This window comes from Triplophysa rosa, linkage group LG23, assembly GCF_024868665.1.
Source record: "Triplophysa rosa linkage group LG23, Trosa_1v2, whole genome shotgun sequence".
Lineage (NCBI taxonomy): Eukaryota > Metazoa > Chordata > Actinopteri > Cypriniformes > Nemacheilidae > Triplophysa > Triplophysa rosa.
Genome location: NC_079912.1, coordinates 13,007,221 through 13,026,002, shown reverse-complemented (window position 1 = coordinate 13,026,002; position 18,782 = coordinate 13,007,221). Strand labels below are relative to the sequence as shown.

The window sequence follows — 18,782 nt, the reverse complement described above, 5'->3', positions numbered from 1 at the left end:
AGCTTTCCTATTGTTCCTCAAATGGCATCCATAGTTCTGATTTCAGGATCTGATGGAGTTTTGTTGTCTCTCTTGATATTTTAAGCTGCGATCTGTGGTTGTAGATGTTTTTGAGCTGGGGTGATGATATTGGATCATATCCCATTGATCAATGTCTGGGTTGGTCTGGGGCTTTCAGCCATTGTCCTTTAACAGGCGAATAGATGTGTCAGGGGGCGAGAGGAATGTTCCTTCCTGTCACTTGTTTAGAAAAGGAGACATTCATTGTGTTATCTTCAGAAGCAGTGAGGCGGGTAGCTTGTGTCAGTGTCATTGATTACTTTTTGCCAATGGCATTGAGGTCTGTCCAGGGCAGCAACTGGACTTGCTAGGCGAGCACCCTTGGTATTATTGCTTATATTCGGGGTTTCGAATTTGAACAAACTAGTTGTATCTGAGTGAAGCATTAAAGTCATGGGTTCAATTTTCAGTACTTTTGGATTCTGAATACTGTTTGTTTAATAATAATGTAAATTGTATATTGGTATTTTTGTTTAAATATTTTTTAGCTTTATGTACAGTGTTTTTCTGCCACATAAACCAGAAGCCCAACCAACAACAAAAAGGAGCTTCCATAGTATTTTACAATTTTGTATTAATATCTGTCTTGGACAGGTCAATGTAAAAAAAATATATAAATAATTTAGCCCACACAAAAGTATTTTCCCCATATGTATGCATGAACACATCTCATTCTTGACACTTCTCGGCAGATCCCACGAGCTACGGTCCAAGGTCCTGTCGCTCCAGCTCCTCCTCTCCATCCTTCAGAATGCCGGGCCTATATTCAAGACCAATGAGATGTTCATCAACGCCATTAAGCAGTACTTGTGCGTGGCACTGTCCAAAAACGGCGTTTCCTCCGTGCCTGAAGTGTTCGAGCTCTCTCTGTCTATCTTCCTCACCCTCCTGTCCAACTTCAAGACGCATCTCAAGATGCAAATCGAGGTGCCTGAGCTCAGATTCTCATGAGTCATAATGTGCTGTTCACCTAACCCTGATAAGCGTTGATTTATGAGCCGTGGTTTATGAAGAAGGGTTGTAATTCTGCCTCAGTCTTTTTGTGTGTCTACATAAACCTCATTCTAGCAGTGTGTGCATTTATTGTGTTGTATTGTAATATTTCTTGAATCTGTCAAATCGCTTCTGTTGTCTGCACTGTTGTTGTTGTGATGTTGTTAAGGTCTCTGTACTGACTTTGAGGCACGTTGTTTTTTATCTTTCTCCTCAGGTCTTTTTCAAAGAGATTTTCCTGTATATTCTAGAGACGTCCACAAGCTCATACGACCACAAATGGATGGTCATTCAAACGCTTACTAGAATATGTGCTGGTACGAATGTTCTTCACCTGACTTTGAAACACCATTAAACTTTCATTTTAAAAGAATATGTCATCCAAATATGAAAATTGTCATTCAAAACCTGTATATGACTCTTTCTTCTGTGGAACACAAAAGAAGATATTTTGAGAAATTACTCTGTGATTTTGTGTCCATACCAATGAAAGTCAATGGAGACCAAAGTTGTTTGGTTACCATCATTCTTCAAAATATCTTCATTTGTCTTCTGCAGGAAAAAGAAAGTGAATACATGATTAAAGAACTTTCCTTTTTCTATTTCGTTTTCTCTCTAATGAATAATTGTATTTATTCATTTATTGTTTATTTATGTATATGTTGCTTTCTCACAGATGCACAGGGTGTGGTAGATATCTATGTGAATTATGATTGTGACCTGAATGCTGCTAATATATTCGAGAGGCTGGTGAATGACCTCTCAAAGATTGCACAAGGACGAGGAGGCCATGAATTGGGTACAACCCCGCTTCAGGTAAATAACGTTTGTTTGTTTTTCTTTAAATGAACACCTTGTTCTTAAAGCTGCAGTCTGTAACTCTTGCCTCTATATCGCCATCTCTGTTTTAAGCATAAAATTGCCGATTACGTTATGTACTCATTTTTACATCAATTTCATCAATCAAAAGATGTCAAACTGACGTTTAACGTAAAATCGTACCCGACAGCTCAATCGTTATTATAAACTTACGGTTGTGAATTGGGGTAAAGTAAGGAAACATCGATTTTTGTGTACTTGCTTAATAATTGACTTTATTTTTTATCATAAAAATAACGTAGCTTTACAGGAATCGTTCACTTTAAGTTAAACATTGTCACCATTGACGTGTCATTTAAAGTTTGTTAAACATTCTTTTTGTACTTTTGGTACCCGACTGTCTCCGCTCACAATATTCTTGATTTTTTTTCAAAAAGTAAAACGTATTCAAAATATGAAACAGAATAAGTCATGACGTAATGTTTCTTGCTTTATTATTGCTTTAGTATTGAGCTGATCTCATGATTTCCCTCAGGAGCTGACCTTAAGAAAGAAAGGCCTGGAGTGTCTGGTGTCCATCCTCAAGTGTATGGTCGAGTGGAGCAAAGACCAGTATGTCAACCCCAATTCTCAGACCAGTCTCGGTAAGACCAACCTTAAAAATATGTAAAAACTGCCCACCCACTACATTTCCATATAATACCAACAGAACCTTGTTTAGCCTCACTATACCCCTTAGCGTTCAATCCGAGCAGCTCCACGTCAAATTCCAGGTTACAGCCTTGACTACTTCCTGAAAGACTGTCCTCAGAGTACATTTACTCGCCGTCCCAGTAGCTTCTGGCGTGTGCAGAACCAACCGGATAAACGGTAGCTTTTGAGGACAGCGCGCTAGGAGTCCTCGGCTTCAGAGAGAGGCAGGAAATGTTATTCGGCATGATGGCTGCGCCGGCCTTTCATCTTAATCAAACAGCCCTTAGGCAGTTATTTGTCACCTTGGCGTTGCCTGAAATCATGCAGGCAGGCTAATCAGGTTTGGCTTTGATGATTTGGAGGAAAAGGAGCTCTGATGCTCAATGGGTACTCATTTGTTGCCTCAAGCTCACCTCAGGCTTTCATTTTTTAGCCAGATACCAGGGATTCAAAATATATTTACACATTTGTATAATGTATATTCGGATAGTTGACTAATAAACCGTACCATGTGTCTTATGTTACAGCAAAAAAATGTAGAAAACAAACTGTTAATAATATATTGTATATTATTTATATTTATTATGTAAAATGGCATAAGCAAGATTTATCTTCATTGTTAGGTTTTTTTTGCTGTCACACCATAGGACACGTGCGGTTTATTTGTCAACTACCCATTTACACAATACACTTTTCTTGCTAAAGCAAGAAAACCTATTTAATGGTTCAAACTAAAAACAAAAACACACTCGGAACATCTTAGCTGCTGAATAGAAACCTTGGCAGAACTTATTAACAATGGCAGGTAGTTGTGTCACTTATGTTTTCTTTAGAAAAGGTAGAAATCTAGTTGCTAGTGTCTTACAATCTACAGTAGCCTACTTCTTGTTTTCGGCATACAATTTCGTATCTAGAGCTGCATCCGTAACTTTTGCCTCTCTGTCGCCATCTCTGTTTGAAACATAAAATTGCAGGTTGCGTTACATGATCACCGTTGTGTTGTTTGGATAATTTTTTTAAATAAATCATTATTAAAAGCTTACTGTTGTAAATATGATAAGGCAATAAGACAGATTTGGACACATTTTTTTGCAATAACTGATTTTTGTTCATTTTTAACCAAATTTGCATTCAGCTTTGAGCAACGTTCCTCTTTTAAAAAACGTAATCACTGTTATATTTGCTACAATTATTGTTACTAATGTAAAATCATAATACATTATTATGAGATGTCTTACTTTTTTGTCACTGATGGCTAGTACCACATTAGTAATAACAATGAACAAAGGTATTTCTGCAGAAACTGCAGGTACATTTTAATAAGCAATAGCTTTCGTCTACATAATAGCTGCTCCTATGGGTCGCATGGTCAAATGGTCCAGCATCAGTCTGGAAGGCCACTTCCGACTGTATCATGTCCGTCTGGGTTGTCCTTTAGATGCATTATCACTAAATGAGGCTTTCACATCCCTTTGTATTCACGTAATGCTGTTTGTTCTTTTCTCTTAATGACCACACATCAAAGCGAGATCAGGTAACAGCAGTTTGTTACAGTTGTAATGTTAGAATCCATTGCATTAGTTTGTTTTGCATAAAGTAGATTGTGATTCCTTAGTAGTGCTTTGTGACGTTGCTCTCTTTTGTATATCAGACAGCATCTTCTTGTAGCTGGTAGTGCATTGTGCTTGCATAGGTTGTACAAATGTTACAAATGTCAAAGGTTTGAATCCCAGGGAACGTATAACATTTAGATTAAAGCAGTATTTTCCAGCAGCTAGTGGATTGTGATCTTTCAGATTGAGGAAACTATGTCTCTGAAATGAGGAAGTGACCTGATGGCTCAAGTTACAGAGATGGCAGGTCACTGAATCTTTTACAGTATTTCCAATGTGTAATCAGACCCTTCTGACTGGAACCCTTCCACATACACAAACCGCATGCTTGTTTTGCTCACACCGACTTCAGATCCATTGTCACGTGTATTCATGTCAGGTCCTCCGGTCGACAGCGCTCTGTTTTTGTTATATGACTCGACCGAGGCCAAAAAGTCTTCATTATAGAAGTGTTGTGTTGGGCACTCATATGGGGAACTGAGCCAGAGAAAGACTCAATACGCCAATACATATATTTTACCCGGTTGGACTCCAGTTAATCATGCTGCCTCTGCTTTCTGAGATGCTGGGGCCTGTGGTTTTCACAAACTGGGCTCATCTTTGGCTTTTTCCTTTTTTTGAGGTTGCATCTCAGTCGTTTTTTGATTGGTTAAGATTACGGTAACATTTTTAGGATTCAATTAGCATTTGTTAATGGATCTGTGTAATGTAATGTAATGTAATGTAATGTAATGTAATGTAAGCAGCAGGAAGTACAATATGTACCAACTAGGGCTGTCACAGTACACTGGTATTGACAATAACCGTGCTATTAAAAACCAAAATTATTAATTCCATGTTAAATTTACACATGAAAATATTGTAAATAATTCAGCACTTGTTAAAACTTCTGGTGTTAAGAGCCACAATGGACAATGGTTACAAACTCTCTCTCTCTCTCTCTCTCTCTCTCTCTCTCTCTCTCCAAACTGCATCAAGATTAAAATAAGATTTTTTTTATATTTGAACTGTCATATGGATTTGTTTATCATTCACATTACATTACAAAGTGTAATATGAATGCACAGGTTGTCTGAAGAAACTTCTGAAGAAAATTTTTTGGTCAGCATGTTGCACAAGTTGTGAGTTGTTTGCCTTGTCAACAAGTTTTTTGTTGTTGTTATTTTCCATTACATGATTCTATAATTGTCATGCTCTCTCCATCAGGCCAAGAGAAGTCTTTAGACCAGGAGAGCAATGAGTCGAAGCATCCAGAAACCATTAACCGCTATGGAAGCATAAACTCCCTAGACTCCACCGCCTCATCGGGCATCGGGAGCTACAGCACCCAGATGTCAGGAACAGACAACCCTGAACAGTTTGAGGTTCTCAAACAACAGAAAGAGATCATTGAGCAGGGCATTGACCTGTAAGCCATCCACATGCACTCTATTGCTAATAAAATCACAGTATTGAGTGTCTGACTGTCTGTTGATACGTTATTGAACAGGTTCAACAAAAAACCAAAGAGGGGCATTCAGTACCTGCAGGAGCAGGGAATGCTGGGAACCACGCCTGAAGATATCGCTCAGTTTTTACATCAAGAGGAGAGACTTGACTCTGTAAGACATTATTTTTTATATTAACCAGCCTGATCTAACAGGAATTTGAAGTGGTGGCTATTTTGTATAAATTTGTACGAAATGTAAGATTATTAAAAAAACAAAAGCGAAGCCCCACCCCTAAACCTATCCCACCAATAGGGCTGTTAAAGGATTAATTGCGATTAATCTCATCCAGAATAAAAGTTTGTCTTTACATAATATATGTCTGTGTACTGTGCATATTTGTTTTGTATTTATAAGCACATACATGCATATATTTAAGAAAAATATAAAAATTAATAAACATTTATATATTATTTAAATTAGAGAGTGATAAATATATACATGTAAATATTTCCTAAAAATCTACACATGTATGTGTATGTGTTTATAAATACAAAATTCATATGCACAGTACACAGACATATATTATGTAAACACAAACCGTTATTCTGGAGGTGATTCATCGTTTGATAGCCCTACCCATCAAAATGTACGAATGACAAATTTGTGCAAAATAGCCACTTCATAAAATTATTGTAATTGTTGCAACCTGGGCCTGAGAAATTCTCACATAAAAATGTGTGTGGTGTGATATTGTCAGTGTATGCAGCTGCAGGTCTTGAAACAGTTCTGAAAAACAAAAATAAAAAAAATACTACGATGCTTCAGCCAAGTGTTGCCAAACTTCCACTTAGAGATGATTTGCTCCTTCAGTGTGATGAATTGGCAACGTAAAAGCTCATTTCCAGCAGTAATGGCTAAAGAAAGCTCCTTATATGCCCTAAAATTACAGCTCTTCAGCACAACAGTCGTGATACGCATGGCATACTTTCATTTCCCAGCTGAAAAGATTTTTTGCTTCCTGAATGAAATCTCCAGTCTAGTATAATGCAAAATAACAATTTTGTTAAAGAATGCTTGTTTTTTTGCTATTGGAGTTATAAAACCAATTCACACAATCAATATCTGAGTCATTGACCCTTACGTATCCAACTCGACAGATCCAAGTAGGAGAGTTTCTCGGTGACAACGATCGCATCAATAAAGAAGTCATGTATGCCTACGTGGACCAAATGGACTTCCAGGGCAAGGACTTTGTGCCGGCTCTGCGCATGTTTCTCGAGGGCTTTCGTCTGCCTGGAGAAGCCCAGAAAATCGATCGGCTGATGGAGAAGTTTGCTGCTAGATATTTAGAATGCAACCAAGGGTGAGTGCCGCCGTCATAATTAGGGATGTAACAATATTATCGATATCGTGTTATCGCAATAGCAAAATTGTCTCGACATTATCGTGGTCACATGACTGTATGAAACGATAGGTCTTCCGGGCCTAACATAGAGAATGTTAGAAAAAATAATAGCTGAATAGATACCTTTGGCAAGGTCCATCTGGTGCAATTATTTTATTTTATATTTTATTCATACTATAACTCATACCTCTAAGCAACAGTAATGATTAGAGGATAAAGAAAAGAGGATGCTTATGGCACGTTTTTTTTTTCTAAGTCATCATTTGTCATTGCAATAAATATTGTACCGTGGACTTTATACCGAGGTATTATCGTACAGTGAGATTTTGATATTGTTACATCCCTAGCCATAATAGATTAACCCGTTGCATTAATTAACCGTAAATTCGTCTCTTCGTGTCTCTCCTCAGACAAACTCTGTTCGCAAGTGCCGACACGGCTTACGTCCTGGCGTATTCAATCATCATGTTGACTACAGATCTTCACAGTCCACAGGTTAGTGCACCAACTCGGATTCTTTCTGCGAATGCATTTCGTTATCATTTCTCAGTCTATGAATGTTAATGTGATGTTGGAGCTGAAAACTGTTTTGCATTTAGTCTTCAGATGTGAGTGGAATAGGGTGATGGATGTCTTGAAAAAGAAAACAAGAGAAGCACTACAGATCTGACGTTTTACTTTATCTTGCAGGTGAAAAATAAAATGACGAAAGAGCAATACATCAAGATGAACCGTGGCATCAATGACAGTAAAGATTTACCCGAGGAGTATCTGTCTGCCATTTACGACGAGATCGCAGGGAAGAAAATATCCATGAAGGAGACAAAAGAATTACCTCTTAAGTCAAATAAGCAAAGTGAGTATTGTTATGCGATAACAATGTAAAACATTGTAAACGAATGAGTTTTCGCTGTGGGCGGGGCTAAGAAATCAATGTCCCTCCATCCAAGAACCAAAAGAATTTTCTTAAAATACTAAATTGAGTTTTATTGTATTATGTGAAGAATGTGATGTTTTAGGTTTGGTTTGTTGTAACTCGATGATTTTGAATCAGATGTGGCCAGTGAGAAGCAGAGGAAACTTCTGTATAACGTTGAGATGGAGCAGATGGCAAAGACAGCCAAGGCTCTGATGGAGGCTGTGAGTCACGTTCAGGCCCCCTTCACCAGCGCCACCCACCTTGAACACGTCAGACCCATGTTTAAGGTATTTAGTTTAAACGCATATATTCTGTTTGCATGTAAATGCACACCTGATATTATGAGTGGATTTCTGATTTCTGATTTCTTGATCTTCGTACAGCTGGCTTGGACGCCATTCCTGGCTGCGTTTAGTGTGGGTCTTCAGGACTGTGATGATACTGAAGTGGCTTCTCTGTGTCTGGAGGGAATCCGCTGTGCTATCAGGATCGCTTGCATCTTCAGCATTCAGGTAATTTACACATTAAAATAATGGAGGAAGAGAGAGTGCTGAGGCTTGCTTAATGTTTGTTTACATTTTTGCTTATGATTTTAGTTGCTGTCTGGAATGTAAGTAGTTGGTGTTTGATCTGCTATATTGTGAAGCTTTAAAGAGACAGTTCACCTAAAAACAAATTCTGTCATTTATTCACCCTCATGTTGCTCAAAACATGTAGACTTTTTCTTCTGTCGAACACAAAATAAGATATTTTGAGGAATGTGGTTTTGTGTACATACAATGGAAGTCAATGGGGGCCATGCAATGAGAGAAGTTTCATTTTGTGTGGAAAACCCCGAAATATTAGTAAATGCTTACATTGTGATCTATTCTTGTATATTTTATTATAATTTTAATTATTATATTATTTCACTAATATTATTTGAGCTTTGCCCTGTTTTAAAAAATCTAACTGGCAAGACATTATTTATTTGGCAAAAATATGTATTTTTGCAAAATATTTATAAAGCAAAATATTATGAAATAAGTGATTATAACTTTAAATAAGTATTATAATTTTATTTTAAAAGTATGCACATTAGCTTCAAACACGTGACACACATTGTTTAGATTTTATCGAAAGTTTGAAAATAATTCTTAAAAATGGGTGGCATATATGTATATTCAGACATTAAATACAATACAAACTTCTTGATGCTTTAACAAAGAAATATTGCTTCACTAATATCGCTAATGCCAGCAAGTTCATGAATATTAATGGTAGAAATATACAAAATGAAAATTTAAAGATAAATAATGAGAAATAATAATAACAGTAGTTTCTGTGACAACACTACATTGTTTGTCAAACACCATTACATTTATGCACACGCATTCTAATATGAAGAGTTTATTTGCAAAAACAGATAAACTCCATTTTTAAAAATGTTCAAAAATCTTGTTTTTTATTATGTTATCATGTTTTTTTGTGTTTAATTGTGTTAGTTAGCTGTATTTCTTTGAGTTACTATCACTTAATCAAAACAACCCAACTGCAGTTTGATTGATATTAATTGGAATGCACAATAAAAGAAAACATGATTTTGGAAAATTTGCGTTTTTGCAAACGAACTCTTCACATTTTGTTTCGCTTTGTTGTTCCAGTTAGAGCGAGATGCGTACGTACAGGCCCTGGCCCGCTTTACGCTGCTCACGGCCAGCTCGGGCATCACCGAGATGAAGCAGAAGAACATCGACACCATCAAGACTCTTATTACAGTGGCCCACACTGATGGAAATTATCTAGGAAACTCCTGGCATGAGGTGAGCTCTCCAAACCCGGCCCACATACCACTCATATCACTTTATTGTGATTGGGAAGTAGATTTTAAGGGGAGATTTCACTCTCTGTAATTGCTCTGCAGATCCTGAAGTGCATCAGTCAGCTGGAGTTGGCTCAGCTCATCGGGACGGGTGTAAAGGCGCGGTACATTTCAGGAACTGTGCGGGGGAAAGAAGGCTTCATCACTAGTACTAAGGAACAGACGTCTGACGAATATCTGGGCTTGGGTCAGTCCATTCCCTCTTCATAAATATCATCAACAGTCTGCCACCATGTCCCTGTCTACCTTCTATGGACTACAAAAGGAGAAACTCTGTTCTTTTGACTGCTTTATGCAATTTCTAAGAGGACACAAATGCACCATAAGAGTATCATGATACTTTTTTGAAACGTAGAATACCTCAGTCATCTTTTTATTTCAATTTCATGAAAAGACTGAACAGTACAGTGCTTCCACACAACATCGTATTGGCTTGGAAAGAGGGTGAATTAATCCTTTAAATGTCATGGAAGATTATATGATTGTGTAGCAGCAATGTACTGTATGAAATAAAGTTTGAATCTGGAGATATAATCTGACTTTGATTTTTCTCTCTGTAGGAGGAAATGTTGACCGTAAACAGATCGCAAGCATACAGGAATCTATCGGGGAGACCAGCTCGCAAAGTGTGGTAGTCGCTGTGGACAGGTACGATGGGTATTGTTGTTTCTAATGTTAATAAATAAGCAAATCAGCCTGGAATGTTTCTTAATGTTGTGTTTTACCTGCAGGATCTTTACAGGCTCCATCAGACTTGATGGAAACGCTATTGGTAAGAACAAGCCTTCTCGAAGTATGATGTTGAATTTTACACATTTATGTTTACTGTATATATTTGGCAGATGTTTTTATCTGTACATTTTATCTGAATGTTTGTTATCTGGGATTTAAACCCATGGCTTCCGTATTTTCAGTTCTGTGCTTTACCAGTTGACTGTTGTTGTGTTGCAGTTGACTTTGTGCGGTGGCTATGTGCCGTATCAATGGACGAACTGGCCTCCCCTACACACCCTCGAATGTTCAGTCTGCAGAAGATTGTCGAGATATCCTACTACAACATGGGTCGCATCAGGCTACAGTGGTCCAGAATATGGGAAGTCATAGGAGATCATTTTAACAGGGTGAGTCCATGCATCTGTCTCTGTGGCTTTGTTAGATATCTGAGGAATCTACTGAAGCGTTAAAATGTCACTCTACCTGTTTAAGGGTAATTATATTATGTTGTAGAAGTGCCAGAAAATGTTTTGCTCTAAAACTTTCTCTTCACTGTCTTGGGACAGGTTGGTTGTAATCCCAATGAGGATGTTGCTATTTTTGCCGTGGATTCGCTCAGGCAGCTTTCCATGAAATTCCTAGAGAAGGGAGAGTTGGCCAACTTCCGATTCCAGAAGGATTTCCTGAGGCCATTTGAGCACATCATGAAAAAGAACAGGTGAACATTTCAACTTACACTTGGAGGGAGTTCAAATGTAATTAAATGCTGTTGGTCAGATGTGTCGGTTGGATGTCTTCTGACTTTATGTATTTGGGAAATTGGAATGCTTGTTTACACATTTTTCCCCAACATGGTTATATACCAAAACTTTTTTAAGGGATAGTTCACCTAATAATGAAAATGTACTCACTTAATCACCCCCAAGTTGTTCCACATCTGTATAAATGTCTTTGTTCTGATGAACACAGAGAAAGATACTTGGAAGAATGCTTGTAACCAAACAGTTCTTGACCACCATTGATTACCATAGTAGAAAATAGCTTTATAAATGTCTTTGCTGTTGAACACAAAAGAAGATATTTTGAAGAATGTAGGACTGCAAACAGTTCTGGGGCACTCTTGACTACCATTGTCATTTGTCCTACTATGGTAGTCAATAGTGGCCAAGAACTGTTTGGTTACAAGCATTCTTCCAAATATCTTTCTCTGTGTTCATCAGAACCAATACATTTATACAGATTTGGAACATTTTTTTTATTTTGGGGTGAACTGTCCCTTTAAGTACTAACATGAGCGGCTTGGCAAGCTTCACTTTGGAATGAGACAAAAAATAAAAAGTGGCATTAGCTCATATGGAGCCTGCAGTGCTCATTAAGCTTAGTAAGTGAACACACACACACGCAAACACACACAGCGTCAGAAGCCATCATGACTGATGAAGAAAATAAACTTGTGTTCGTATATGTGTTTGCGCAGTCTTTATTCGCTCGACTCTGTCCACAGATCTCCCACCATCAGAGACATGGTGGTCCGCTGTATAGCTCAGATGGTCAACTCTCAGGCTGGGAATATTAGATCAGGGTGGAAGAATATTTTCTCGGTGTTTCATCTGGCCGCCTCTGACCAGGATGAGAGTATAGTGGAGCTGGCCTTCCAGACAACCGGACACATTGTCAGTAAGTACTGCATGTGCCAGCAGGTGGATGAAAAACCTTGTTTAGGATATAAGGTATAGACCATCTGCACGACGTGAACATTAAAAACATGGCGATTCCCGACTATTTTATCAGATTGCCGTAAATTAGTTTGACGTTGTGTCAAGACGCTTACCCACAATCCTCTCATCTCCCTTCACAGCGAATGTATTTGAGAAGCATTTCCCTGCCACCATCGACTCCTTCCAAGACGCTGTCAAATGTTTGTCTGAGTTTGCCTGCAACGCTTCCTTCCCCGACACCAGCATGGAGGCCATTCGTCTGATCCGCCACTGCGCCAAATACGTCTCCGACCGACCTCAGGTCAGTGTTAACGAGTACCCTCAACAGCAACTGAATTATAATCTGACCACAGGTCAGGCTTTAGAAAGCCATTCGATAAATGTATTGAGTCTATGGTTTTAATAAGCAAACTCATTACCAGATGCTATAAAGGCCTTAAAGCTTTTGCTCATTAAAAAGTAGACACAAAACATAAACACTCTGTGAAGAGTGACCTGAGGCTGATTCCAGAGCTGTGTTTATGCATGTAACCGCTTCAGTCCCCCGGTTGATGTGTTTCTAAAGTGAGGATTAGCAAAAGCGCAGATCGAGTCAAACCCCCCTCTGATCTGTAAACACAGTTTAGCTTGTGTGTTCATGTGCCTTATGCAATGCGGAAATGTTCTTCATTGAGGTCCGTGTTGTGTTTGGTGGTGGCAGGCGTTTAAAGACTATACCAGTGATGATATGAACGTCGCACCGGAGGACCGGGTCTGGGTGAGAGGATGGTTCCCTATTCTCTTTGAGCTGTCGTGCATCATAAACAGGTGTAAGCTGGACGTGCGGACCAGGTGAGACAGAACCACAACATAAAGTTCTTGAAGCTTTTGCTTACGTGTATGGCGATTCTGTATTTAACTAACTAAACTAAACTAAACTAAAAAAAATCACAAATGGATGTATGAAGATCATGTCAGGATGAGAGAAATGTTAAACGTATTCAAAGCAGTTATATCTTAAAATATAGGTTATTTATAAGTTGTTTTGCACATTGTTAGCATCTCACCACACACCAGGTTAACAAGTTTCAATAGAGTTGCCATGTTACAGTTTAGCATTTGGGAGTTGTAAGTGTATTTCTGTCCTTAACTGGGCCGATTTATCCATTTGAAAAAGAAAAAATTTAATTTGTTTGTAAAGACATTCAATTATAGGCACTTACGACTGTCTACAAAACTAATTTCCTGCTTTAAAGCATGAGCCAAGGTTCGAGAGAAATGTCCGGTCTGTGTATAACTTGTGTATATTATAACCTGCTATTAACAAGTCAAATGGCACATTTATAAAAAAATATATATTTTTTTGCTGATTTTTTTCTTTTTTGTTTGTCAGGGGTCTGACGGTGATGTTTGAGGTGATGAAGACTTACGGCCACACCTATGAGAAACACTGGTGGCAGGATCTGTTCCGCATCGTCTTTAGGATCTTCGACAACATGAAGCTTCCGGAGCAACAGACTGAGGCGAGTCAACATCAGTGAAAAATACAAATGTCAGAAAATGGAATTGTATAAAATCTAGCGGCATCTAGTGGTGAGCTTGCGAATTGCAACCAACGGCTCCCTCCACCCCTCCCTTTCGAAGCACTATGGTGGCTGACACAAGACTAACGCCCGTGTCATACTGCTCGCGCGAGCGTTATGCAATTTTGCATTACGTTATTTAAATACATCAATGAGCAAAATATCGTTTTATAGTGGATCAGGCAGAAGCAGTGCTGCGTCGTGTGTGTTGAATTAGCGCCTACACGACACTAAATTTACACTTTGCCTTAAACGCAACCATTTAAGTGAATGATACGAGAATGCGCTTTTATGTTTAACTTACTGCGCTCACGGATACAGAGAGAAGATGAGAGAGCGTGCTCTTCATGATCACATGCGGGTCACGTGAATGTAGAATCATGAGGGGCGATCTGTACGGATCACGGATAAACTCCGATCAGATCCTTATACCACTAATAATTGTTACACAATACACGAGGCGTTTCAGGCAGGTCTGGGTGAGCATTCGCTATTAGATAGAATGCATCTTTTGTTCCTACACTTTAATTTTTGCAATTTTATGTGTCTTAGGGGCTGTGTCCACCGAGGCGCATTTACGTGGCTGAAAACGGCATGAGCTTGGCCGAAAACGCCCGCTGCAGGCGCGGTGTTCTGCCCAAAGTTGAACATTTTTCAACTCTGGGCGCCCGGTCGAACGCCGGCGCTGATCGTGGGAAAAATGCATAGCACCAGTGCTGAGCAAGGAAAAAAATCGTCAACTGAAGGCTTTTTTTAAAAATGCGGCGTTTCCGTTGAAAACAATTGAAAAATCACGTCGGCCACAGGCGTAATCGCCTCGGTGGACACAGCCCCTAATACATGCATGGGCAACTTATAACACACCAAAGATACAGAAAAACACGTATTCGCGCCATATGACCCCTTTAAGACACATCAAAGTCTTGGTTTGTGCTCTTTAGCGTTCAAATGATCGCATGCTACTGTATTGCATTTAGTCATTTAGCAGACGCTTTTATCCAAAGCGACTTACAAAGAAAAAAAAATCTTTCTTTTTGTATTCTTGCTTAGTATTCTTGCTTTGTACTGGTACTGAATAATGTTCTGTTCTGTGTAATCCTGCAGAAAGCCGAGTGGATGACCACCACCTGTAATCACGCACTTTACGCCATCTGCGATGTCTTCACACAGTACTTTGAATCTCTCAGTGATGTTCTGTTAGATAATATTCTGTCTCAGCTCTACTGGTGTGTGCAGCAAGGTGAGTAAAGCCACGATACACAACATCAGATTTTTATTTTTCCAATTCGTATCTTTGATGTTATTTTTGTATCTGACAGTAACCGAAACTCGCAGTCAGTTCTTTGTAATGCATATGTGAATGATGTCTTCAGGTCATTGCATCACTGTCTGTTTCCTCCTATATAACTTTATCTCGCAGATAATGAACAGTTGGCCCGATCAGGAACTAACTGTCTTGAAAACGTGGTCATTCTTAACGGTGAGAAGTTTAACCCTGAAACCTGGGACAAGACCTGCAACTGCATGCTCGACATCTTCAAAACCACCATCCCACACACGTGAGTGTTCACACCAATGCTTATTTGTCTATTACATTCAGAATTTGTTATTTTTGTACAGTTTTTTTTTAAAAAAAACACTGTAGGCTATTCTACAGAATGTCAACTATGTCAACTGATCATTGAAAAATAAATATTTATCATATTTGATCATATTTATTGATATGCATAACTATCTACTTTAAATTGATTTTCATTAAACTGTTAAAAAATGTTTTTAAAAAAGCTGAAAAAGTCATTCGTTTCAAAGAATGACCCATCCAGTAACTCGGATCTCTGTTGTTTTCAGGCTGTTGACGTGGAGGCCGGCTGGTACTGAGGGAGATCATGTGACTCATCCAGACTCAGATAAACAGCTGGTATGCAAATAAGTTTTCTTCTCTGTGCCAGTGTTTGACACGTTTCATGCGGACGCTTTTCCGACGAGTATGAGCCTTTTTAATGCGATAGTCTTAACTACTTCTCTGGTGTCTGCAGGATTCCATTTCCCAGAAGTCAGTGGATATTCAGACTCGCTCGGATGACCAGCAGTCCGTGAGCAGTATGGAGAAAGCGCTGGCTGACAACCGCAGGCAGAGTCAGTACAGCGTGACTTTAGGCATGTATCAAAACAACCAGTCATGCAGATTTATGTTTGTTTCATGCTGGCTCATACCTGAATGATCAGAAACAAAAAATAAACCTAGATCAAATCATATGTTTTGTAGGAATCACATGAGAACACATTTGGGTCAACTGAAAAACCAAAAGGAAAAAAATATATAGCATATACGAGTATAATTAATATTTATTATTATTATTGTTATAATTTAATAAATTATTTTTAATAATAATTAAATTTGAAAAATATCAAAAATATATATGGTGGGGGTAGAAAAAAACTCAAATTACTTTTTAAATATAATTTTTTGTCTGGTTGATCTATTTTCATCATTTTTCTTCTTTTCGGCTTTCAATAATAAAAGTCTCATCTTGTATAATCAAAACAAATTTTCATGAATGGAGTTTAACTTTTGTTATCTCATTCCATATTGTACTCGATGGCTTTTGAATGAACAGTCACACAGCTGTAATCTGTGGTGGAAATGTAGCTGCTGGCTCATTTGTTCTCTGTTGTTTTCCGGGCGTGTGGATGTGTAACTCACCAGAAGGCCAGGAACAGCGTCTGTTTGCTGCTCTGCTCATAAAGTGTGTGGTCCAGCTGGAGCTCATTCAGACCATAGACAACATTGTGTTCTTTCCTGCGACCAGTAAGAAGGAGGATGCTGAGAACTTTGCTGCAGCACAGGTGCCTTTACAAACAGATTATAAACTTAAAGGGATAGTTCACCCAAAAACGAAAATTCTGTCTTCGTTTAGTTGTTTCAAACCTGTATACATTTGATTGTTCCACTAAACTCAAAAGAAGATATTTGGGAAAATGTTTGTAGCTGTACAGTTCTGGGGCACCATTGACTTCCATAGTAGGAAACGAAACTACAATGGTAGTCAATGGTGCCCCAGAACGGTTTGGTTTCGTACATTGCTCTAAATATCTTCTTTTGTGTTTAACAGAACAAAGAAATGTATACAGATTTGAAACAACGTGAGGGTGAGTAAATGATGACAGAATTTTTATTTTTGGGTGAACTGTTCCTTCAATGCAAACTCGCATGCATTACAGTGAATGGGGACTGGAGCTTCAAGCTTCAAAATAGACATAAAAGCACCAAAAAAAGTATTTTTGAAGTAGTCTTGTGAACTATATTGCAAGTGTTCTGAACGAAACCAATAACTTTGGTTAAGAAATCTAACTTGTTATAAATAAATGTTTTGGGTGCTCTGTTCCTTTAAACTCAGGCTTATGATGTGTGTGTTCTTACAGAGAGATGCTTTTGATGCCGACGTGCACGTGGATACTCAGGATCAAGGAATGTATCGCTACCTGACCTCAGAACAGCTCTTTAAACTGCTTGACTGCTTGCTGGAGTCACATCGCTTCGCAAAGGCCTTCAACTCTAGTAATGAACAGAGGACAGCGCTGTGGAAGGCTGGTCAGTACTCTCACTTCAAATGGACATCGAGACGTCATAATTCGTGTTTATTTCATTTTGGAAACTCAAGACGCAAGAAATACATCCACTGTTATGACTTTATTTTGCCACCGCACAGATCAAGTCCTGTTATCAGAAAGATGCACCCGTGTGGCCTAATGGAAAAGGCTTTGTCACTTTGTCTGGTTTGATTTGTTCTCCCAGCGCACATTAAAGGAGCTCATTGTGTCTGTGTGTATGATCAGGTTTCAAAGGGAAGTCGAAGCCTAATCTGTTGAAACAAGAGACCAGCAGCCTGGCGTGCGGCCTGCGCATCCTTTTCCGCATGTACACGGACCAGAGCAGGCAGGATGCATGGGAGGAGGTGCAGAGAAGACTGCTCAAGTAAGATATCCGCCTCTTGTGTGCCACTGTAAACATCATTTGGTAAAGAACTTACAAACGCTTATTGCCTTTGCAGTCTTTGCACACAGAGGAATTTGTCTACACTGATACCATTTTGGAAACTTAAAATTTTTTTTATAGTGCAGCGAGAATTAACGTGATAGTTCACCCAAAAATACAAATTCTGTCATCATGCACTCACCCTCTTGTCATGTCAAACCTGTATGACTCTCTTTCTTCCGCAGAACACAAAAGAAGATATTTTGAAGAATGTTGTTAACTGGACCCCAATCACTTGCATTGGTTTTGTGTCCATACAATAGAAATGAATGGGGGCCATTGCCGTTCGGTTACCAACATTCTTCAAAATATCTTCTTTTGTGTTCTGCGGAAGAAAGAGAGTCATACAGGTTTGAAATGACAAGAGGGTGAGTGCATGATGACAGAATTTGTATTTTTGGGTGAACTATCACGAGTCCCCAGCCTAGTAGGCTATATGTGAATTATGTAAATACGTTTTATGGGAGGATTTGAATTCAAACACGCGCGATAATCATCACCCGGCAGTTTCTTCTGAACTCGGAGTCTCCCCCTGTCCGGGGCCCGGTATTAGCCTGAACCCAGAGCGTGTTGTGCTTACAAATAGCCGGCTATGTTCAAAGATAGCATTTGTGCACGGAGGCAGCTTAGAGAGACAGGCTTCATAGGCAGCGTAACAGAATTCTATTTGAATTCTAAAAAGAGAGCGTCGTCACATATTTAGAAACTACGATTCTAATTTCTCGCTAGAAATGCAATCAAAAGTTATTGAAAGTGAAAATTAAACTTACATTTCTACAAAACTATGCTCCGACGGGCGTTTCGGCCCCATTTGATTTTTTCGAGCTTGAGCCTTCTCGACCAATCACGTTCCTCGCATGTTGTTGTGGAAACGACAGGTCTTTGGTTAGCTGTGAAAGGGAACTTTTTTCAACCTCAAAAGACGCTCTGAGCTGCAGAAAAAAGACGCTGGTGTTTTA

The 18,782-nt window shown here is 38.8% G+C and overlaps 1 protein-coding gene across 2 annotated transcripts in view; it reads left to right on the top strand.

Annotated features, from left to right (window-relative positions):
* Positions 1–18,782, top strand: part of arfgef1 (ADP-ribosylation factor guanine nucleotide-exchange factor 1 (brefeldin A-inhibited)) — a 55,845-nt gene that overhangs the window by 33,501 nt on the left and 3,562 nt on the right. For both annotated transcript variants that reach the window (XM_057323237.1, XM_057323236.1), the window contains 28 exons: positions 753–987; positions 1,271–1,370; positions 1,730–1,869; positions 2,408–2,516; positions 5,385–5,586; positions 5,668–5,779; positions 6,766–6,971; positions 7,424–7,508; positions 7,704–7,869; positions 8,068–8,219; positions 8,316–8,444; positions 9,576–9,734; positions 9,836–9,980; positions 10,354–10,441; positions 10,525–10,565; positions 10,745–10,914; positions 11,074–11,225; positions 12,012–12,184; positions 12,366–12,526; positions 12,926–13,056; positions 13,598–13,727; positions 14,892–15,027; positions 15,208–15,346; positions 15,636–15,705; positions 15,824–15,944; positions 16,495–16,634; positions 17,211–17,379; positions 17,625–17,763. In XM_057323237.1, the coding sequence (XP_057179220.1) occupies positions 753–987; positions 1,271–1,370; positions 1,730–1,869; positions 2,408–2,516; positions 5,385–5,586; positions 5,668–5,779; positions 6,766–6,971; positions 7,424–7,508; positions 7,704–7,869; positions 8,068–8,219; positions 8,316–8,444; positions 9,576–9,734; positions 9,836–9,980; positions 10,354–10,441; positions 10,525–10,565; positions 10,745–10,914; positions 11,074–11,225; positions 12,012–12,184; positions 12,366–12,526; positions 12,926–13,056; positions 13,598–13,727; positions 14,892–15,027; positions 15,208–15,346; positions 15,636–15,705; positions 15,824–15,944; positions 16,495–16,634; positions 17,211–17,379; positions 17,625–17,763 (3,900 nt within the window). The remainder of the gene's footprint in view (positions 1–752; positions 988–1,270; positions 1,371–1,729; positions 1,870–2,407; positions 2,517–5,384; positions 5,587–5,667; positions 5,780–6,765; positions 6,972–7,423; positions 7,509–7,703; positions 7,870–8,067; positions 8,220–8,315; positions 8,445–9,575; positions 9,735–9,835; positions 9,981–10,353; positions 10,442–10,524; positions 10,566–10,744; positions 10,915–11,073; positions 11,226–12,011; positions 12,185–12,365; positions 12,527–12,925; positions 13,057–13,597; positions 13,728–14,891; positions 15,028–15,207; positions 15,347–15,635; positions 15,706–15,823; positions 15,945–16,494; positions 16,635–17,210; positions 17,380–17,624; positions 17,764–18,782) is intronic.